We start from the raw sequence: 23,400 nt of genomic DNA, 5'->3' as shown, positions 1-23,400 counted from the left end.
CATTAATGGAGAATTATTATTATTATTATTATTATTATTATTATTATTATTATTGTTGTTGTTGTTAAGTTTGCATGTGCAGGGGTGGGGTATATGTGTATGGGCACATGTGTATGCATAAGGATGCCAGAGTTCAGCATCATCTGGTCCTGTTGGGTGACACTGTTCTTGGGATGGTGTGAACAAACATATACTCACCCCAGACAGGGAACTGATGACAGAGAAAGTAAGGAGGGGAACGAAGTCCAGTTGGTGAGCTGATGAGTTTTACTGGGGTTATTTACAGGAGCATGGGTGAGGGGTCACAGGGGAAGAAATGACTTCGACACAGCTGCATCACCACAAGCCCAATGTGGGTGACAGCTGGAAGTCTGAAGCTCGCTGCACAACCTGCAGGCAGCTCAACAGGTTGGAGAGTGGCTCTTTCAGGCAGCCCAAGTGGTCTGGGCCTCTTCCAGGTAGCTCAGCTGGTCTCTGCTTCTTCCAGGCGGGAGAGTTATCTCTCCAGGCAGTTCTTATAGCTTATATATGTTTGGGGAGAGAAGGGACTAGCAAATCTGTTTCAGAGACTTCCTGAAGCTTTTGAATTGCCTCCTGAGTCCATTGAGCTTTGCTGTAGGTTGACATCCTTCACCTCCCTTTGGAACACCCCAAGTCTTAAGGAGCTTCCCTCTAAGATGGACGTTTATCTTGGAAGGAAATGCTACACAATGGGTATATTCTCCTGTCACTCTTCCCTTAATTTTGAGACAGCACCTCTCTCCCTGAAGCCAGCACCTACATTTTGGCTATACTAGTTGGCCAGCAAGCTCCTGGGGTGATCTTGCCTCCATCCCCTGGTGCTGGAGTTACAGGTGCTATCCTATATACCGTTTCCATGGGTGCTGGAGATCTGAACTCATGTTCCCACGCTTGCATAGCAAGCACATTACAAACTCAGCCTCTGAGGGTTATCCAAGTAGAGGGAAGGCAGACCTGAAGGAGCAGAGACTCCACAGGCCAGGGGGCATTGCTAAGCAGCCACTGTTGTCAATCAGGCTAGTTGCCAGGCTCACACCAGCTATGGGATCCAAGTCTTTTCAGTCCTCTTTGATTGTTGACTGGGAGTGGTTTCAGAAAAAGTAGGCAAATCATAGGTTACTCTCAGCCTTCTCCATCAGCAGGAGAGTTAAAATTATCCCCACAGGGGGCCACTAAGACAAAATGGTTTCAGTCCTGCTGGTCAGTATATATTGATTTCCCCTCTGTACCATTCAGTAACGAGCCATGACTTCAGACTTCCTGGCTCCTCCCTTAGGTTTCCTTGGATGCTCCACGATATAAAAACCAAAAATTGAAGGCCCAGCAAGCAGATGTACTCCATTATGGTTGGTCTGTCCCACGCCATTCCAGTTTTTCAATCTCTCAAGTGTCACCTCATATTTCTGGCTAGAGATTTGAAGACCGTGCCTCTGAGCAGGGCAGGGTCCTCATTCCCTTAGCACAGCACCCCCATACTTACCATTCCTCCCCACACTTTGAGGACAAGCACAGGCTCTGGCTGACTCCTTGGTGAACTGATGTGAGCTGGACTTTTTTTTGACTGCAACTGCTCTTCCCACCAGCTGCTTATAGCACTGAGCCTTTAGGCCTTGAAGAATTTGAGGGACGAACAATGGGGATGGGGGTCCTCCCTCTTGCTAGACTTCCCTGCTTCGCACCATATCTTAAACCTTTAACACTGACCTCAGGAGACAGCATCCCAGTGGGGACTTAAGGGGGTACACGGCTACTCTGGGTTACACTCCAACTCAGCAGGAAAGAGAAGTTGCCTCAGGGTAGTGTGATAAATGCTCCAAGTAGCAAGAAGGAGATGGGGGAAAGAACTGGATAGTAATTGGGGCCAGAGGAGAGAGAAAAAAATTGGACAAGAAATAAAGCACAGCAATGACTTTAAGTGCTAAGTTACTTCCAAGGCCATGAGCTTGATTCTTCCGGAGAAGATGAGTGCTGGGGCCACCTCTAAGAGGAAACAGAATTGGTGTGGGTTTATAGGCCCTATGTAATCCTCCGGTCCATTCATAACCTTGTAAACACAAGGATATCCACGTCCACAAATGCCCATTCACACATTTCTGCAAGTCTCTCTTCAGGAATTCAGTCAGAGCAGATATTTTGGAGGCTCTGCAACAACGTTGAGCATGGGGTCTACAGCTTTAATTCCCACAACTCAGGAGGCAGAGGCAGATGGATCTCCGTGAGTTCAAGGAGAGTGTAGTCTCCATAGCAAGTTCCAGACAAGACAGGGCCACCTAATGAGAACATGTCTCAGAAAAAGGAGTGGTGGGGCTGAGGAAAATAACAGAACTTCATTATGTGGCCTCCATACTACCCACCACATGAACACCACTGTCTCTGAGAACATAGTGAAGTACAGAGATGTGTAGATACACATATTTGCTCACCCACTTTATAAGGTGTGATGCGAAACACCCAGCTCTTCTGAACACCACACAAGAACTTCAACATGCAGTTGGTTTCACCTTCAAAGCACTGTACAAAACATCCTCAGGCAATCTTTAGAACCTTCTGGACTTCACACTTTAGGCATGGGTCTTAACTCAGCAGAAAGAATTGAAGAAAGGCCATTCCAAGTCATGTCTTCTAGAGTCAGGCAAGACCCACCACTCCAGTTACTGACAAAATTTTGGTGTGACCCCAAAGAATGAAGGAAGTACATTAGCTTGTGTGGCTTGTAAATGAACTCTGAAAGCACTCTAAAATGTCTTACTTTATTTTGCCCCTGAATGGCCTCATTTTTACTTTGCTGGGCTAGTGAGCAAAGGCATAGATAACCCAAGAAGATGTATCATCCTTCTGCTCAGAGGTGGAGACTCTGGCCATTTGAAACTTATTTTTATCACCAGCACCCCCAATATCTGCTAAGACTGGTCAGCGGCAAGTGATTTAAACTATTTGCCTGATGTGGGAAGCATGTGGTGAGGAGGAGGCTCAGAACATACAGGCTAGTAGGAAACGTTGTGGTTGGCATCAGTTGTGTTCACTACATGACGTATGTGGACTATTTCGACCTGGCTGAGACTGCAGGATGCCTTCATGTGTGTGGGTGGAGAAGGGTGGAACGGGGCAGGCATGTCAGATGGGACAAAAGCTGCAGAGAGGCAGTCAAGAGGCAGCATGGTTGAGTGGACAGCTGCGAAGTCATCGGTGAGTATTCATGCCTGCAACTAAATACAGAATGTTGTTTCTCTGAAGATTCCAAAGGTCTTCCCAAAAACATAACCAACAACAGGGGAGAGAAAAGATACCCAGATTCCAAGGATCTCACGATGGTGCTGAAAACCTACGACACCAGCTTCCTAGACTTTCTCAGAAGATGCTTGGTGTGAGTTTGTCTGGGAGTCTTTGCCTGTGGGTTTCCTAACTTTTAAGTGCTATGCTTTCCCACGTGTCTGCCAGCGAAAGTCTAAGGCTGGGAGATAGGTGTAAGAGTCAGTCACTGCTCTCACGGTACAGCTTTGAAGTATTCAAGTCATTTAACGTGTGTCTGGTCAGACACTGCTCTCCTGTAAGTCTAGGCTCAGCCATTTTCTCTGGACTGCAGTGTATGTGTGGAGATTGTCACTATCTTAGTCTCAAGCTGCCTGACAAGGGACTGCCTGACAGTCCTACCATCTGACACTTCATGAACTAAAGCCAGCTCTTCAGTGGGCCTGTTGTATTGTATGTCAAGCTATGCAGTGTACACAGCTCCAGGACTGTAGCTGGAGTTTTCTCCAGGCCCGTAGCCACTCAGACCCAATTAAACACACAGAGACTTATATTACTTATAAACTGTATGGCCGTGGCAGGCTTCTTGCTATCTAGTTCTTATATCTTAAAATAACCAATTTCTATAAATCTATAGGTTGCCATGTGGCTCGTGGCTTACCAGTACTTTACATCTTGCTTCTCATGGTGGCAGTTGGCAGCGTCTCCTGACTCAGCCTTCTACTTCCCAGAATTCTCCTCTCTGCTTATCCCGCCTATACTATACTTCCTGCCTGGCTACTGGCCAATTGGCGTTTTATTTATCAATCAATCAGAGCAACACATTCACAGCATACAGAAAGATGACATCCCCAGCACAGGACCCTTTTGAATATCTCCTAGAGTTAGTGTCCAGATCTCCACATACTGGTTAGTTAGGCATGGGGTGAGCTGTAAATTACTATGCACAGCTGTTTAGTCAGAATCTGAGAAATCAAGTTCTTCACCTTGGTCACATTCTCATGAATAAGGAGTGGCCCATGATCCATGTAGCCCTCTTCCAGTTCTCTGGTATTTGGCAAAGCTTGGTTGTGGCTGCTCTTTAAGAGGACTTGCCAGCCTGTCTCTTTTGAGTCTAAGTAAACTGGCCATGTGCTTTTTAGCTAGTCACCATTGCTCTCTGGGCCTGTTTCCTTTTCTCTAAAATGAGGGATTGCTAAGGTACCTTCCAGCCATCAGTCCTACAACTGTTCAGTGTTTTCAGAAGACTGTGCCTTTATAATCGCCCATTCTTCTAGAGGGACAGAGTGACTTTAGTAAAATACTCTGGGCACTCATGCCTTCCAGAACTCAGGCAGCAGTCCAGATGGCAATCAGTATTGCTAGAAGAAGAACCCTCTCCTCCATGGGGGCAGTCATGTAATACGAATTGCTAAATGGTCTTATTAAAAAAAAATCCAGAGCCAGATACTGGGGTGATAGCTGAAAGATCAAAGAAGCAGAGCAGCCAGTCATATTCTTACCTCTACGAAATCCTCAGCCTCAAGAGAGTGAGTTCCTGTTTCCTCACACCTTATATACCTTTTTTTCTGCCCTGCCATCTTACTTCCTGGGATTAAAGGCATGTGTGCTTCCCAAGCAAAGGCATGAGATCTCAAGTGTTGGTATTAAAGGTGTGTGCCACCACACCTGGCTCTGTTTCTCAGCATAGCTTTGAACTCACAGAGATCCATACGAATCTGTCTTCCGAGTGATAGGATTAAGGGTTTGTGCCATCACTGTCTGGCCTCTATGTCTAATATAGTGGCTGGCTCTGTCCTCTGATCCCCAGATAAGTTTTATTGGGGTGCACAATATATCACCACACAGTCATGCTATTTTCCACCTGAAATCAAAGAGAGGGTTCCTGTACCTGATCTTTACTCTCCTATGTCAATCCAACCTCTGGCTAAGGCTATAGTACAAACGTCTCTTAAAAAAAATGATAGAAACCAACACTGAGACTGGATTTGGGATAGGGGTTACCCAGAACTGTAATCATCTAGACCTATTTAGGAGCAAAACAGATTTATTTATTATTTGTTTGTTTGTTTATTTATTGCAAAGGATTAACTGCTCTCAACTCATACAAGGCAGTAATGTTGACAGGGCCTGTTACTCAACATAGTTCAGGAGCAAAACAGATTATTTATTTATTTATTTGTTTATTTATTTATTTAATTAATTTAAAGGATCGACTGCTCTCAAGTCATACAAGGCAGTAAGGTTGACAGGGCCTGTTACTCAACCTGAAATCACCAAGCAGCAAAGCTTTGGAATGGCAGGCTAGAGGTTCTGGGCCAAAACTTGCAGGGTTAGATGGAGCATGTTAAGACCTGCCACCTAGTCTTAGAAACTAACTGTAGAAGTTCAGGAGAGCGGAGATATAGCTCAGCAGCAGCTCATTTGGCAACCGAGAGCTTGTGTAGCTAATGACTTTGATGAGCTAGAATGTTCACACTGCCTCCCTGTAGTTGGAAGCTCTGCCCAGCATGCTGGACAAGAGATGGAAGTGCCCACCATGAAAGGTGGCCAGCCGACAGAACCACAGCACACAGACAATAGATTGTGGTGACTCAAGTTTGCAGAAGAGCGCATCTTTACCTGTTGTTCTGGAGAAATAGGGTGCTTTAGCATGAGTTTTCAGATAGTTGAAAGGACTAGGACCTGGAGGGAGGCCAGCTATTTTATCCTGTATAACGCTAATGGGCAGAATTTAGACTTGGGTGAAAGTTACCGGGCAACAAGTCAATCTTGGCTCTGTGAGATTGAACATGAAAACCTTTTTCAGATTGGTGTTTTTCAGCTGAATGAGATGGCAAATGTATATAAACCCAGCTGTTTGGGAAGCTGAAGCAGGAGAATTTAAAGTTTGAGTTCAGCCCTGGCTAAATAAGATCCTTTTTCAAATAAAATTGAAAAGTACTAGGGTGAAGCTCAATGGTAGAGTGATTTCTGAGAGTACTTGAGGCCCTGGGTCTGTTGTCTAGCATGAAACAAACAAACAAAAGAAATTCAGAAAACTTCAAAATTGAAATCTGTGCTAGTATATAGTTCCTGAAGGTATTTTACAGTGGTAGAATTGTTAAAGTTCTATAAAATGCATTTTGTTACTATGTTAGAAATTTCCTTGAATTACAACACCCATGGATAGTAATTTTTTTAAATTTTTTTGATACATGATCTCATGTAGCACAGGCTAGCCTCAAATTCACTACATATTTGAAGCTGGACTTTAACTTCTCATCCTCCTGCCTCCAATGCCCCAGAGCCGGGATTAGGTATCATGCTCTGCCCCCGTATGAATCTGATATCCTATGATTTTCTTTTCCCTTACCTTTGGAGCCCCAGATCCCATAGTTTGAGAAGCATGCGTCTTGTTGCCATTTTCTTAACTTGCCAAATCCTATGTTTCATTGGCTAGGATTCTTTAATATTTCTTCAAGTTGTTTGTTGCAGTTCTGGAGACTGATATGCAGGGTCTCACACATCTCTACCACTGAACTACACCCCCAGCCCTAAACAGTATTTCCTGCAAGAGAATTTCTAGGGATTCTAGACAATTTGGTATTAATATAGTACTTGGTTCATTATGCAACTTTCCTTTAAAAAATATCAATAGCTGTTTGCAGCCATTTTACAATTATGTCATCTCCCCTGTTCTTTGATATCTTTGAGATACAACACAGCTAAAATGAAAAACATCTTGATCAGGTTTACAAACTCTTTTACTATGAGAAGTGTTACGTCAACAGTAACAGGCTCATGTTGGGCTGTCTTGGTGTCCAGATGGGAGCCTTCTCTCCGCATGACCCCCGACCAGGCCCTCAAGCATGCCTGGATTCACGAGTCACGGAAACTCAAAACCCGGCCCAGGCCGCAGATCCTAAGGAAGTCCAGTGTCTGTACTTCTTCTGAGATGAGCAAGGACAAGGTTGAAGAGCATCAGTCCAGCAAAAGCAAAACAGGTACAGTTCAAGGAGCCAGGCACGGGTGAGCGAGCCCTGATGTCTGCATGGGATGTGGGCTAATTCAGCCCCGACTACACCAACAGGAGCTTACCATTTCTTATTTTTGTGAGTTTCCTCTCTTGGGAGACTTCATTCTAGATGGATTCCTCCTGTTGGCCTCTTGCCATTAGGATTTTCCATTTTTCAATATTCAATTCCCTTTCTCCTTTCTTTTATTATGCTTACCCCTCGTGTCCTATGACCACCTTTTATGTTCTTTTTAAAATGCATTTTATTATTTGTGTGTGTGCTGGTGCCCACAGAGGGTTCCAGAGTCCCTGGAGCTGGAGTTACAGCAGTTGTAACCTTGTATGTGGGTGCTGGGAATGGAGATCTGGTCCTCTGGCAGAGCAGCAAGTGCTCTTAACTGCCAAGCCATCTCTCTACCCCCCTTTTACGTCATCAGAATGACATACAAAGGCATGAGGCAAATTTTTCTTTGCAGTGCAGCCTAGTAAGACAGATCACTGGACTCAGGTGGGACTGAAATCTGCTTCTGCAGTACCAGGTGTGGCTCTCAGGCAATTTACCTCTCTGTGTATCAGCTTATATGACAATAGTGCTTATTCTGTGGGGATTAGAAAGGGATCAAATGGATAAGTACAAAGTGCTTAGAATAATGCTGGCCACAGAAGGTTCAATTTCCCTAAACTGATGCAACGTCTAATACACAGTGGCTAGTGTTTGAAGGATTCTCTTTGTTCCTTCCTTTCTGCAGAAGAGACCACCAAAGAAACTACAGACAAACTGAAAGATGATCCTGAGAAGCACAGTCAGAATTCAGGCAAACGGCAGAGCTCTCTCCAGCACACAGCTGACACAGTCCAGCTGCCTCATCTAGCAGAAGCTTCTGGAAAGCCAGAGACTGTTTCTGGGTCAGAGGTGTCCACAGAACAACAATGCACCTCCTCCCCTAAGAGCACTAACATTTTGCCACCCATCATGTGACCCTTGTGGAGGGTGCATCCTGTTCCTTCCCACCAGCGATTTGTATTAGAGAAGGCACTTCGATTATACAATACTTCACATTGCTTTTTTAATGCATAAAGGTTTGTAAGAAAAATCAAACTCTATTCACATGGTGAGTTGGCATGATTCCTCCAGTGAAGGTTGACGGGGGCCGGGGGAAGGAAGGTGCTTTACCTGAACTTACTTTTTAAGGTATGTGTATGTTTGTGTAGGGGGTACTGTCAGATGCTACAGCCTCATTCATGGAACTCCAAATAAAATCAGATCTTTTCTTGTTTGTGACTGTCAATCAGTGTTAATCAGGATTCTCTTGTTTTGTTTTGTTCATGTGCTTGTATATGTGTGTGCAGGTGCATATGGAGGCTAGAGAATAACCTCGGGTGTCATTCTCCTTGCTGTCCACGTGGTTTCCTGAGGCAATCTCTCATTGGCCTGAAACTTGCCAAGTAGGTCGGACTGGCTGGCCACTGAGCAGGGATCTGTCTCCACCTCTCCAAGGCTGGGATTACAAGTGTTCTCCACCATGCCACCCTTTTTAAGATTTATGTGTGTGTGTGTGTGTGTGTGTAAACATGGGTGAGCAGGTGCTCAAGGAGTGTGTGTGTGTGTGTGTGTGTGTGTGTGTGTGTGTGTAAACATGGGTGAGCAGGTGCTCAAGGAGTCCAGTATTGGGCATCAGATCCTCTGGAGCTGGAGTTGCATGTGGTTGTGACCTGCCTGATGTGGGTGCTGGGAACTGAACTCTGGTCCTCTTGAAGAACGAGCATGCGCTCTATCACTTAGCCATCTCTGTAGCTCCATGTCTGGTCTTTTTTCATTGGTCCTGGGTATCAAACTCAGGTCCTTATGCTTATGTGGCAAACATTTTACCAACTGACCTAGGTCCTCAGCCTGGTGTTCTTGTTTGAAAATGCTGGCTGCTGTCATACCAGTTTATTGATTTGTACAGTTAAGGAACAGTTCGGATTCATCTATTAGCCTTGCCTCTTGCCTCCCTCTACTTCTCCCCCTCTGTAACTAGCTTTGTTCCGATGACAGGCTCAGCCTGGAAGTTAAGGGATTACACACATCCTCTCCAAAGTGCAGTCTTGGGGTTGGCGATACCGCTCAGGCGGTAGAGTGATTGCCACATAAGCAGGGGGGCTTGAATGTGGTCCTTAGTGCCCAAGTGAAAAGCTGGCTGCAGTGGTGTTTCGAGTGGCTGGAACTCAGTCAGCTCTGGGCGAGGTAGGCTACTTCAGAGCCCACCTCACTACAAAAAACATTAGCCGCATCCTCTAAAATAAATCAATAAACAAATGTAAAAAAAAAAAAAAGTCTGGGCTAGCAAGATGGCTCAGTGGGTAAAAGTGATGGCTGCCAAACTTAATGAATAGTCGGAGTTTCTGTCTTGCCAGGAGTAAGAGCCCCAGACCTCACATGGTGGAAGAAGAGAACTGATTCTCTCAAGTTGTCCTCTGACCTCCACACCCGCGCTGTGGTAGGCACGTCTTGCCCCCAAATAAATGCATAAATAAATGTAGTTTAGATTGGAACTGGTAGGCATGTCTTGCCCCCAAATAAATGCATGAATAAATGTAGTTTAGACTGGAACTGGATATGGGGCAGAGGATCACTTTAAGCTACTGAACATACTGTCTCCACTGCCCAGGCGCAAGCATTGCAGCCTGAACTACCACACTCTACTGAGAACTCAGCCTCAGACCAGTGCTTTCTTTTATGCCACTGGGGTGAAACCTAGGGTCACGATGGCTACGTCTGCCACACCTATAGTCCCTGGGGCTGTTTCAGCTCTACCTTGAACTGTGGGTACAGTTGGAGGTGGGCAGTGGTTCCACAGCTGTGCAGACCACATGAGGTGTGGGAGCCCGTTCTCGGGTTCCTCGTGGCTTTACCCAGCAGGTCCACATAGAGGATGATTAGGACCACGGGCCTGAGTGCAGGTGTCTGAGATGGTCTGCACTTGGCTGTGCTGGGGGAGGAGGTCTTTTGCTCCACCCCTTGGCGTCTCTATAAAAACCCTGGGGCAGAGACAGTCAGGGCCGTTGGAATAGGTTCCAGGCCCTCTCGAGGCTATCCTTTATTTTCTATCTGTTTATCTCCGCGATATTCTCCGCAATGAATCCTTCTATCTAATATTTCCTGCTGCTCACACTCAAGAAAACTCTGGGGATCTGTGGGGGTGGTGGGTAAACGCCCCACAATGAGGCCATACCCACAACAGCACAGTGTGAATGATTTTGACTGGCTGTTAGAAACTGTTTTCTGGTTGCTGTGGTTCTAAAGGATGGAAACGAAATAGTAAACCCAATTGTGGCTTATTTTAAGGCACCGGTTTAATCAGCTCATAGCTGGGGACGGCAGGGAATTGAGTAGGTTGCTGGCCGTTCTTCTCTGCCATTCGGTCCCTGCCCTCCTCCCTCCAATGGCTTTCTCTGAGAGAGTGCAGCCTTACCTTCCAAACAAAAGTAAGCCAAAGTCGTGCAGCCCTTTAATTGTAATCTTTTAATTTATGTCCTTGCTTGCATGGACAAGAAAATCTGCAAAATCCAGTGAGTAGCGTTAGATGGTGCATCTGGTGTGGGTGGTGTGAAGGGAACTTTAGGGCTCTGGGTGACAGGGAGGGGAGCTGAGGGAGTGGGGACACGGCCCACTGCTGGAACACCAGGTGGGCCCAATCACAGGTTTGCCATCAGCCAGTCCAGCAGCTGCAGTCGCGTGACGTTTCCCACCGCCTCATCCAGCTGTCGCTCCTTCTCATACCTCAGCACCGACTGCAGAACCTCCCCGACGCTGCGGCCTTTCTCCACAGCAGCGGCTGAGAGCTGAAGCAGCTGTGGAGAGCGGAGAGAGAGGTGTTGGAGGAGTAGAATATCCCAAAGCAGGCCAAAAGGAACCTGCATGGCTGCAACCAAGAAGCCATCCAATGGGGAAACTGAGGTAGGAGGGACACGGGGGTTAAGGACAAACTCTCAGGGATGTTCATGTAGCTAAGGCTGGCCCTGAACTGCTGATCCTCCTGCCTCCACCTCCCAAGTACTAGGATTACAGACATGAGCCAGCTTGCTCCGAACAAATGGATTTTAATTGTTATGGTTCAGGGACTACAGCTAGGGCTTTTTGCATGCTTAGCACTTAGCCCAGCGCGAGAAGACTTTAGCTATAGCTGCTGTTGCTCAAAGGAAACTTGTCTCACCATCCACAATACAAACAAGTGTTAATATTCCCATTCATGACATGGGATGTGATCTCTCACTGAGGCAAATCTTCCCATTTTCTTCTTGAAGATGGTGCTTAGTGAGCGTTTGTCGATATTGCTCTTGTTCTCCAGTGCTCACCCTAATGCAAGTCTCCATTTGTGATCGTTTATATTGACTGCCAACTAGGCAAGACCTAGAGTCACTTTGAAATCAAACTTCCAGGTGTGGTGAGGGGTTTTCTGGACCAGGGTGACTGAGGTGTGAAGGCCCACTCTGAACATGGGCGGCGGCACCATTCCAGAGGCAGCACATAGAGAAGAAAGCTAGCTGGGGGCAAGCACTCATCTCCGCCTACTTCGTCACTGTGGAGTGCAATCCTCCTGAGGAAGGAAGTCATGGCAGCAGGGTCATGTGGCCAGTCACACGGCCTCCACAATGACAAAGTAGAGGGAGATGTTGGATGTGACAATGCTTGCTTGGAATTCCAGGACTCAGAAGATGGAGGCAGAAGGATCTCTGTTTAGGACAACATGTTCTATAAAGTGAGTTCCGGGTTAGTCAGGGTAACACACTTCAAATAAACAAGCCCGTCTGGTAGCATAGGCCTGTCATCTCAGTTACTAGAAAGGCTGAGGCAGGACTTTTCCAAGTTCAAGGTTGGGTTGTGAAGTGAGTGCAAAGCCAGCCTGAGTAACTAACTCAGTGAGCTTCCATCTCAAAAGGAAGTATTTCTAGGGTGGAACAGTTACCTCATATGTGCATGACTCTCGCTTCTATTCCCAGTTCAGGGGCAGGGCAAAGGTTCAGCAAAGAAATAACAGGTATAAAGGAGAACTAAGTGGAAATGTTAGGGCTGAAAATTACATTAAACACATAAAATGTGAGGGTACCAGATGGAGGAGACCACAGAAGGAAGATAATGGAATGAAGAAATATCCAAGACCAAAGACATGATAAGCAGAACTCAGGGCCTGAGAATATGACTCAAAGGTTTAATGTTCCTATTCTTAGAATCCCAGAGAGGAGGTGTGGTGTGGAACAGCATCTGAAGGAATGCGGCCCTAAAGCTTCCTCAGTTTACCTCAAGTCAAGAAGCTCAGCATAGTTAAACAAAAGAAACCCACCCCAAGACCTACCACAGAGTTCTCAAAGCTAACTTTGTTTTCACAAGACTTATATTATCTTACAAGGTCTTATCTATACTCTGGGCTGGCTTCGAACTCATGGCAATCCTCCCAAGTGCTGGGACTATGGGCACCACCACGCTTGGTCTTTAAAAAGCTGGTCTGGGGCCTGTAAACATGGCTGCTCTTCTAGAGGACCTGCACCCCGTTCGCAGCACCCACGCCAGGCAGCTCATAACTGCCTGTAGCTCCGGTTCCCAGGTATCTGATGCCCTACTCTAGCCTCCACAGGCATGCACACACACACACACACACACACACACATTTAAAATAAAAAAATCACCTTTAGAAAGGCATTAAAATATATTTTTGAACTGGTGACTGAACTGAGGACCTGACATACACTAGGCAACCACCACCACTGAGCAACATTCCTAGAGCAGAGAACATCCTGAGAGCAGCCAGGCGGAACTAGAACATCACTAACAGGGAACCACAATTCAAATGACATTGCGTTGTTTTTAATCAACGCCTAGAGGAGTCAGAGGGAGGGGAATACACAGAAAATGTTGATGGGGATAGGGGCTGGTGAAATGGCCCAGAGGTTAAAACATTTCCCATGCAAGCAAGAAGACCAGAGTTTGGGTCCCCAGGACCCACATAAATGCTGAATGGGTGTGATGGCCTGCCTGAAGTTCCAGCCTCAGAAGACCGTGGTAAGGTGTTTGAACACAGGATCAAATCTGCTAGTTGTAAGAGTGTCTCAGCAAGCTCTGGATTTGATTCAGAGATCCTACCTCCAAGAATTAAGTGGAAGAGGAATCAAGAAGAGTCCCAACATCAACTTCAGGTCTCCACAGACATGTACACACATGTACTGTACCCATACACATGTGCACACCCACGTGTAAACTCACATATATACACATGGGAAAAAAGAAGACAGACCATGCCAACAGAAGAGAAAGGCCAAACCAGAACTCTTCATCCAGCAGAAATACATCTCGGGAATGACAGCCAAATAAAAACATTTTCATACAGTATTTGCGTAGTGTGGGCCACACCCAGGTTTGAACTCTAGTAAAAAACAGACCAGGACATTCTCAGATTAAAGAGACTAAGAAAACTCATTGGCAGCAAACGAGTTCTAGGAGAATTGCCGAAGGAAGTCCTGTGGAGGACCACGCTAGCTGAAGCCAGCAGGAGAAGCAGTGGCTCCCAGTGCAAATGGCTGACTGTCCTTAAGTCCTGTGGAGCTAACACAGATGCCTGGGCCACATAGTAACACATCTTACAAAAACAAAGCAAAACAAGCAAACAAGAAATCAATCAAGACACCTCCGAAAATATCACCAAATATCACCACAGTAGAGAAATCATAATGGAACATTGGAAAATGTTCAAATAAACTAAAAGAGGCAGAAAAAGAAAAACAAGAAGGAATGTTAGACAAGGACTGACCCAAATGTATGATGTGCACAGAATCCACATCAGATCTGATGAGGGAAGTTGTAAGAAAAACTATAGGAAAAAAATGTAACACACAATTGACTCTAGCACCATGACCTCTTAATGAAGGGGCTGGAAAATTCATAGGGATTGGATACCCATGGCCAACGTAAGTCAGAAACATCCACATATCCTCTCCCATCCCATGAAGGAATAAATTTAGTTCCCTTCCTGACAGGTATGCAAAAGCTAACTCAAAGTAGACCACCTATAGGTAGAGCTGTAGTTCAGTAGTAGAGTACCTGCCCAGAATGTACAGGGATATGGATTTAATGCCCAGCACTGAGAAAACAAGACCAGACAAAGAGCGAGGATCCCACATCAGCACACATAAGAACACAAGGAGGAAAATCCACGTGACTTTGGGATGGGTCAGGTAGGTCAGTGCTGTTCCCTTTACAGGTTCACAATTCTTCACTGTGAAGCTGCCGCGTGCTTTATAGATGCTTAATTATGTCCTTGGCCTTCTGCTTCACTAGCAACTGTCTTCTCTATTTTGACAGTCAAATTTCCCCTGGGGACAAAACTGCATGCAGCTAAGAAGCACCGGAAAGAGTTGGGGTAGAATGCCTTGCCTAGCATGTGAGGCCCTAGGTTCAATCCAAACACAACAAAGATAAAGAAAAGAAACACTAATTGGGCAGAAACTATTCATATTATTAGATGACACAAAAAGCACACAGCTTTAGTACCCTGACGTGGAGGCAGGAGGATCAGAAGTTCAAAGTCATCCTTAGCTACTATGTAGTGTGAGGCTATCATGAAGACAAGGAACACACAGCAAAGGCAAACAAAAACAAAAACAAAAACAAAAAAAGCAAAACAAAAGAACCCCAAAAAACCAAAAACCAACAACCAACAACCAGATAAATCAGATAATTCATCATTAAAAACAGTTGCTCTTCAAAAGGCTCTCCTTGACACGGAGCAAACACTCGAGAGTCGTGTCTGACAAAGGACTTGTTTCTAGAACATACAGAGAACTTTGGGTGGAGGGTGTGTAGCTCCGTTGGTAGAGTGTTTGCCTACCATGCACAGAACCCTGAGTTCAGTCCCTAGCACCACATAACCTGGTCATGGTGTCAGTCAGACACCTGGAACCCAAACACTGGAACCTAACACATGCTAGGCAGGGGAATCCGAGGTTCAAGGTCATCCTCAGCTACAGAAAGAAGGGGCAGCCTAGGATACATGAGATTCTGTCTTTAAAACCAGGCAAACTAGCCAGGCAGTGGTGGCACACACTTAATCCCAGCACTTGGGAGGCAGAGGCAGGAGGATCTCCATGAGTTCAGGGCCAGCCTTGTCTACAGAGCGAGTTCCAGGGCTGTTACACAGAGAAACTGTCTCAAAAAACAAAACAAACAAACAAACAACAACAAAAACCAGGCAAACAAACCTCTTTCAACTCCAAACAAGAAGAAAACAACTCAACCAGAATGTGGGCAAGAGCTCTGCACAGACATGCTGGCAATTGATTGCACCAAGGAATCTTCAAGAGTGGGTGAAGGAGTACCTCGGATTATGTTCAACATCTTTAGTCATTTGAACTTGTTTATCAAATCGATCCACAATCATCTATCACTATGATTCCTATAATGAAGGAATCTCATGTTGAGGAGAATGGGAGGAGTGGAATCCCATCTAAACAGCCAGTGAGACTATCAAACGAGATGGCTACTTTAGAAATCTATCTCACCATTTTATTATTATTATCATTATTATTATTTTAATTCAGTGTCTTAAAATATAGCCCAGATAGTCTCCAGTTCACTGTGTAGCTCATCCTCCTGCTCAGTCTCTCAAGTGCTGGGTTCTAAGTATGCATCATTATTCCCAGTCCAGTTGAGCAGTTTCTTAAGAAATTGCCCCTATCATAAGATAGCAATACTCCTCTTTATCACTCAGAGCTAATAAAAACATGTGTCCACACAAAGGTGTGAATGGAAATGCTCATAATGGCATTATCCATAATAGCAAAAATTGGAAACAATGGAAGAAATGGACAGTGTATATTCATAAAATGAAGCACTATTCAGCAAAAAAAAGGAATGAACTACTGATACAAATGACATGGAAAAGCCTCAAAAATATGGTAAAGGCAAAGAGCTAGATGTAAAAGACTACATATTTTGCCGGGCGGTGGTGGCGCACGCCTTTAATCCCAGCACCTGTGAGGCAGAGGTAGGTAGATCTCTGTGAGTTCGAGGCCAACCTGGGCTACAGAGTGAGTTCCAGGAAAGGCGCAAAGCTACACAGAGAAACTCTGTCTCGAAAAACAAAACAAAACAAAAAAGACTACATATTTTATAGCTGAATTGATGAAAGATGAAAACTTAACAATAAAAAGGTCAACAGTTGTCTTTGGGTAGGAGGGGTACAACACACACACACACACACACACACACACACACACACACACACACCCAGGTAAGCCTAGTGCTGCGGTTTGAATGTGACCATAGGATCCTGTAGTGGGATCCTTGGTCATCAGATGGTAGCACTATTACGGAAGGCTGTGGAACCTTTAGGAGATAAGCATTGCTGAAGGAAGTGAGTCACAGGGGAAGAAGGCACTTGAATTTCTTAGCCTGGCTCCACTTCCTGTCTGCAGATACATGTGACCAGCTGCCTCAGTTCCTGCCTCTATGCCTTCTCTGCCTTGGCCTGTATCCCTCTTAAACTGTAAAGCACAATAAACCCACCCTCCCTTCAGCTGTTTCGTGTCACAGCCAGAGAAAAGTCACAGATACAACCACCTCAAACATCGATATTGACCATCAAGGAGTCTTCAGTCTTAGGAGACACTTTAAAATTCATAAGACTACAATAAAGAGTCTGCCAATGGCCTAAGAGTAGACAGAATGGACAACTCAATGGCACAGAATAGAAAGTTCAGAAAGAATCAAGAAGAAGCCAGTGCGGAGGGTAGGAACACGGACAGATGAAGACAACAAAGACCTGCCTCCCTACCTTCCACTTTACAGAATGCATACAAAAAGAACAAAGCCGTAAATACTTGAAAATATTTTAAAGCACTAAAAGAAAACCCAAGCAAGATCTAGGAAATAATAAAAGGAAAAACTATCTTAGACTAAATTCCATATGGTGAAATCAAATTAAACTCCAAACACTAATACATAACCTAATGGCACTGGGCATGGTGGGGTGGAAGCCTGTACTCCCAACACTCAGAAGACTGAGGCAGGGGTTTGAGACCAGTCTGGGCTACATAGTGAGTCTAAGGCCATCCTGAGCTATGTAGAAAGTCCCTGTCTCAACAAACAAATTAGAGAGCAAAACAAAAACAAAAGTATGAAAACTCTGTGTGGGAGAATGTGTACCTTCACATATATACATCTATGTAAGTTATACCATATGTGTGCATGGGTATTCTATCTTATTTATGTGTGCATGTATATATCTATCATACGTGTGTTTCTCTTAAATGTATGTGTGCATGAAATTATATGTATCATATGTATGTGTTGCATGCATATTCTGTCACTTATATAGGCATATAACCACTTGTACTAAAGAAAGGCATAAATATACATTAGATCTATATGTACATACATAGGTATTTCTGGAAGAACACACTAGAAATAGATTGAGTGTGCTTTTTCTGCAGGAAGAGTAATACAGAGTGATCTAATGAGGAGACACCCTTTATTTTTGGTGTTCCTTTTTTAATTTGGGGTTTGATCTTGCATCCATATGACCTATTAAAATAAATTCTATAGTGTTGAAGGCAATTGGGTTCCTGGGCACCCCAGTCTTACTAGGTTTAGTGAGCTGCATCAGCATGATGATATTTGCATACAATAGTCTCTGCCCCCCCAAAAACAATCACTTCAGCTGGTTTCTTTGTTGTATGTCTCATTCAACTGGACTGACACGAAGAAGTCAAACTGCATTCCTTCTACTTTCCTTCAGTAAAATAATAGGTGGATATACTTTTCTTCAGAATTAACAAAGCTGTGTACAGGGTCTACAAGTCTATTTTCCTATTTGGATGAATACATTACAGAATTCTAGTTCAAAATCTACCAGCAAAATGTATTATGCATGTTACATAGGGTAGGTATAACAGAAATATGGTTACAGAACAGAACCCTCTTCACACACTGCACATGGAGGCTGTGCTTAGTTTTTGCTTGTTTATTAGTCTAAACTGTTTCCAGACTCTAGTCTCCCTTCCTCTTGCTCATCACCATGGGCCAAAATAATTGCGCTGTATAGACCAGAAACACTGAAGGACACAGAATTTGCCGGGGTCCCTGTGGAACAGATCCAGTGTTGGAGTTAGAGTGACTGGTTGACTGCATTTTCTGGCTACTAGACAACCTGGTAACTCGGTTACTGAGGCCATATGCACATATATCAGTTGGAAATTTTGCTAAAGATGAGGATTGTGTCCTAGTAGGTCAGGAAGGAGGCTTAAGCTCCTGTACTTCTAATGGACTTCCAGAGGTTGCAGTGAGGATGCTCCGTAACACCCACTGAGTATCAGCTGTAGCCTTGCTAAGACTGGAAGTGCTGACCACACTGAAGTTAAGCTCCACTGTTTCTTGATAGGATTGATACAATCTAATCTGCATGCTGTGTAGTTCCGTGTCTTCCCAGTCATTAGATAAACCCAGTTTCAGGGGGTAATTAATGCAACTTATTAAAAGAGAAAGCCCTTTTCCTCCATGTCTTCTGGTTTCTAAGAGGATATTTTTTTCTGTTTGGTCTGGAGGTTGAACCCCTCTATCTCCTCTGTCTATTCTAGGCCTCAAAACAAATAACAATGACCACAACCACTAAAACCCAAGATGGTTAGAACATCCTACCCCCATATCTTGACTTCATCCCCATGTGTCCTCGGAGACACTTCTAAGGGTCACCACCAAAGGCTTAGAAACTCTGGTCTGGGTATAAAAATGCCACTCCCTTCCTTCCTCCCTCCCTCCCTCCCTCCCTCCCTTCCTTCCTTCCTTCCTTCCTTCCTTCCTTCCTTCCTTCCTTCCTTCCTTCCTCCCCTTCCTTCCCTTCCTTCCTTCCCTCCTTCCTTCCTTCCTTCCTTCCCTCCCTCCCTCCCTCCCTTCCTTCCTTCCTTCGTCATTGATGAGAGTCTAGAGACTTGTCTTTCTCCTTAGGATCATCGTGGGAAGTTTGTTTTGGTTTTCTTAGACTCTCTGTGACAAGGTAGTCTCAAGAGTTAGAAAACTAAAGAATAAGAGGCTAATGTTTTACTGTAATATTGTCTGGCCTCAATATAAGCTGGGTGATAGGAAAATTTGGCCAAAGGCTGGAAGCTTAAGTTAAAGTACTCCTCCAGTGGATCTGTTCTGGAGGCATCCAGGAAAATAGTGTAACGTGCATATGTACCAGCCTTTACTGCCTCTCCATCAGGAAAGGGGCTATGGCAAAGAGAAACCCAAAAGAAAAACTCATCTTAGATGATCCTTGTCTTTGTCCAAACTCTACTTTTCAAATGAGAATCAACAGAACACAGGGACCAGAGGATATACCTTCTCCTACCCCATGGAGTTCCACTCCACGCCTACATTTTCCCCAAGCCACCAGAAGCCAGCCCACAGGGAGTGAAGCCTTCTATTGATTAGCCTCTCGTATGCCTATACTACCTATACCACTCCCCTTAAAACCAGTAGTGGATCCCATGAGATTATCCACATCCACATTCTGTTTTCAATCAAAGAACTCCAACAATGCAGGGAGCAGCTTTGAAGGACCCACACAGATTTAACAGTAACTTTCAGACCTTAACGTTAGTCCCCAATTTTGACTCCTTGCTGGGCCCCTGGGGAAAAACAGACACTCTGGGAAGAAGCTAAAAAGCAGGCAGACTATTAGTCAATGTCCTAACGTGCAAGAACTCACTGATTCTAACAAGCTAGCAGAGAGCCACAGGCATAGAATGATGATAAATAGCCCTAATACATGTATAAATATACATTTTAAAACTATTAACTATGACAGTATCAGAGAGGCCACACACACACACACACACACACACACACACACACACACACTATTTCTCAACAGGTTAACTGAAGCTTTCAGGAAGTCCATCAAATGATCTCTCATCTCCTAAAAGACAAGTCCTTTAAGGTCAACATTTTATTAGCCTGACAGCTATTGGAATTTGTAGAAAGCTTCAGAAACAGATGGGACCTCAGACCCCTCAGGCTTAGCAGTTGGATACTGTGTTCTGAGATCAGGAGGGAAACCAATGAAGAGGAAAAACAAAGAGAAAGGAACCCAGATGACTGTACTTGCCCCTGATGGCACTTTTGGCTAGACCAGTACACCAAAGAATCCTTATAGTAAGGCCCTAGGTCATGCCTGCTTCAAGTGCAAAAGCCCAGCCATTAGAAATGTTACTAAAGCAACATCTCCTTTCCCTGTGGTCATGTCTGACATGTAAGGACCCAAGGGCCTGCCACCAGAAGGTAGACTGGACAGTCTCAAAGTAGGAAGGGGCTAATCCCCAGTGTCATGGCCACCTTGTAGAAGTGAGGGTGCCAGGGGACAGGCTGGATCCAGTTCCTGACATATCCAACTCTGCTGAAGCGGCTCAGGTTGCCACGGACATGACAGGTAAGAAAGTTAATCTGCTCAAAGATACTAGGGCCTCTTGCTCAGTCTTTACCATTTTCTCTGGAACTTTCCTCCTGATTTATAGATAGTAGGGGTAGAAGGAGCCTCCCACATACAGTATTTTATACTCCCAAATATCCTGTCAATTTATATAGTTGGAGAGAAGAAACACCCCAATTATACTATTTTATACCCCCTCCAGTATTCTGTCAATCTCAAGACCAGGTCAATCATACATTCCTGGCCACTTCTCAGTGTCCTTAGTCCCTGTTGGGAAGGGACAAACTGAGTCACCTAGGGACAATCTTGCAATTCAGTCATGAAAACCCTAGCCTCTGAAGTTCCCTGGGGAATTCTAACAAAGGAGGACTTAGTTATTTGGGATTGCTTACCCAATAAAATCCATGTAAAGCCTGGTGGAAGTTATCCTAATGAAACACTAGGATCCATCAAGGGCAGGCACTAAACTAGGATCATGACCATCATTAAACTTTTCTTTATCAGTAAACATGCCTTACTGGTCTCTTGCTGAGTCCCATGTAACACCACAATCCTCCTAGTAGTCAAGTCAAATAGGGAATTCCACACGGTGCAATCCTGATGCATCAGCGGGTGGTTAATCCCTATGCTCTACTACTCAAGTCCCTGAAGCTACTGAATGGTATATAATACAGTTTTTTGGACTTAAAAGCTGCTTTTCTCTTTTCCTTTCTTTTGCATTCCTTTGCACCCTGACTCTGATACCTGTTTGCTTTAGAATGGGAGGATACAGTCATTAGAATTCTCTAGCAGCACATGTGGAGAATCCTCTATCAGAGGTTTAAGAACCTCTTTTCCCAGGACACTAGAAAAAGATCTTAAGGATCTAGTTTTTTCAGAAGGAGCCACCCTACAATATGTAAATATTTTGATATAAAGCTCTACTGAGGAACATTTAGATCAAAATATCAGCGTCTTAAGTGTCCTACTCTCTTGAGGCTACCATGTCTCCACACACACACACAAAAAGCCCAGGTAATCAGTAGGAAGTATACTATGTTGGATGCATGTTGGCTCTGGAGGCATGGCAATCCCCCTGCCTCCAATGACAGCAATAATTAAGCCAGTTCCACCAAAGACAAGCAGCTTTGACCCTTTAGGGAATGGCTGCATTTTATCAAATCTGTATATTAAATAGGAATTGAGATGAAAGCTTCTACAAGGGGTTTTGGCTCTTAGCCCTTAACTGGGACAGCCAATTAGAACAATCCTCTCATCAGATAAAGTGGGCTCTGACAGAAGCCCCTGGCACTGGACATGACAGATTTCTAAACACTCTTCTTGTTATCTGTGGCAAAGCAGCGAGGCTTTGCTGTTCCAGTGTTGATTCAGTGCCTAAGGACAGAATGGGAGGGCTATAGTGCTCCAAAGAAATCAGATGTAGCATCAGGGTGGCCCCCTATCTCAGAGCTGAGACAGCCACCACAGTGCTTTTGGTTGAAGACATCTCTAAGATATTTGGGGGGCAACCATTAGAAGCCCTAAAAGCCTACCAGGTAAAGGTCATACTAATTAAAGGTAATGTAGTTAACTGGAAATAGACAAATGAAACATCAGATAGTCCTCCTAGAAGCCCAGAAGGAACTGTTAAGATATGTGGTACTCTACATCTTGCCTCACTCACATCAGTGGAAACCTTTTTTAATCTGCTACACTGTGCACTAAGACCATTTTCTCCACCTGTCCAGCTGGGCTGACTTCAGTGACCATGCCCTGGATCATCCAGAGGAGTATGGTTTGCTGAAGGAAACAGTTATGTTCTACATGGAGAATGTGAGACTCTGCCAGAGAGCAGTAACTGAATTTTTCTCATTACTCCCTTCTACCTTGGCCCCAAAGGCCAAACAAATAGCCCCAATGAGGGGATTCGTTTTTGAAAAAGGAAAAAAGATTAGTATCTACCATGATTTGAAGAATGCCTTCCTGGTCTATGTGCCATGCAAAGATTTCTGATATCCAACAACTCATCCATAATATATAAGAAATTCTAGGTCTACGAGACACATTCCAACTCTAAATATCTCCCTGTACAACTTCACCGCACCATTTATATTAAAAAACAGAGCACATTGCTGGGCGGTGGTGGCGCACGCCTTTAATCCCATCACTCGGGAGGCAGAGCCAGGCGGATCTCTGTGAGTTCAAGGCCAGCCTGGGCTACCAAGTGAGTCCCAGGAAAGGCGCAAAGCTACACAGAGAAACCCTGTCTCGAAAAACAAAACAAAACAAAACAAAACAAAACCAAAAAAACAGAGCACTATACTGGGAACTGGAAAGTGATGAGGACCCAGTCTATAAATCCTTTAGCCTAACTTTCCCTGTGTTCTGGAGCAATAGGGTATCTAAATATACTCACAGTAGGCATTCTTCATACACAACATTATTAGTCAATGGTACCGAGAACAAACCTTTTGCATAACTCTCTGAGGGTAAAGGCTTTTTGTTACCATTCAATCACGTTAAAGCCTCCCATGCCATTTTCTGCAAGTCAGTCTTCTTATCTTTGTCATCAGCATGTGGCCCGTGAAGCTCCCCACAGTGGTACCTCCTCTCCTCCAGTATGCACAGAAGATAATTTCCTTGGAAACCATCTCTCTTCTGTTGGGCCTCAGGGAACATAGGATCCCTCTGTCTCACCTCAGAACTTTAACATAT

At 44.6% G+C, this 23,400-nt stretch overlaps 2 protein-coding genes across 6 annotated transcripts in view; one reads left to right on the top strand and one right to left on the bottom strand.

Moving 5' to 3' along the window:
• Dyrk4 (dual specificity tyrosine phosphorylation regulated kinase 4) overlaps positions 1-10,301 on the top strand; it is a 38,536-nt gene extending 28,235 nt beyond the window's left edge. Inside the window, exons 12-14 of the mRNA XM_052721996.1 lie at positions 3,256-3,385; positions 7,078-7,256; positions 8,017-10,301. Of these exons, the coding sequence (XP_052577956.1) occupies positions 3,256-3,385; positions 7,078-7,256; positions 8,017-8,246 (539 nt within the window). The 3' untranslated portion in view covers positions 8,247-10,301. The remainder of the gene's footprint in view (positions 1-3,255; positions 3,386-7,077; positions 7,257-8,016) is intronic.
• A 452-nt stretch (positions 10,302-10,753) lies between these two features.
• Positions 10,754-23,400, bottom strand: part of Akap3 (A-kinase anchoring protein 3) — a 31,440-nt gene continuing 18,793 nt past the window's right edge. For all 5 annotated transcript variants that reach the window (XM_052722135.1, XM_052722134.1, XM_052722138.1 and 2 more), the window contains one exon: positions 10,754-11,101. In XM_052722135.1, the coding sequence (XP_052578095.1) occupies positions 10,946-11,101 (156 nt within the window). In that variant the 3' untranslated portion in view covers positions 10,754-10,945. The remainder of the gene's footprint in view (positions 11,102-23,400) is intronic.

This window comes from Peromyscus californicus, unplaced genomic scaffold (assembly GCF_007827085.1).
Source record: "Peromyscus californicus insignis strain IS unplaced genomic scaffold, ASM782708v3 Scaffold_6__1_contigs__length_162567912, whole genome shotgun sequence".
NCBI lineage: Eukaryota > Metazoa > Chordata > Mammalia > Rodentia > Cricetidae > Peromyscus > Peromyscus californicus.
Note: the sequence above shows the minus strand (reverse complement) of the source record. Positions and strands in the feature narration are given on the sequence as shown.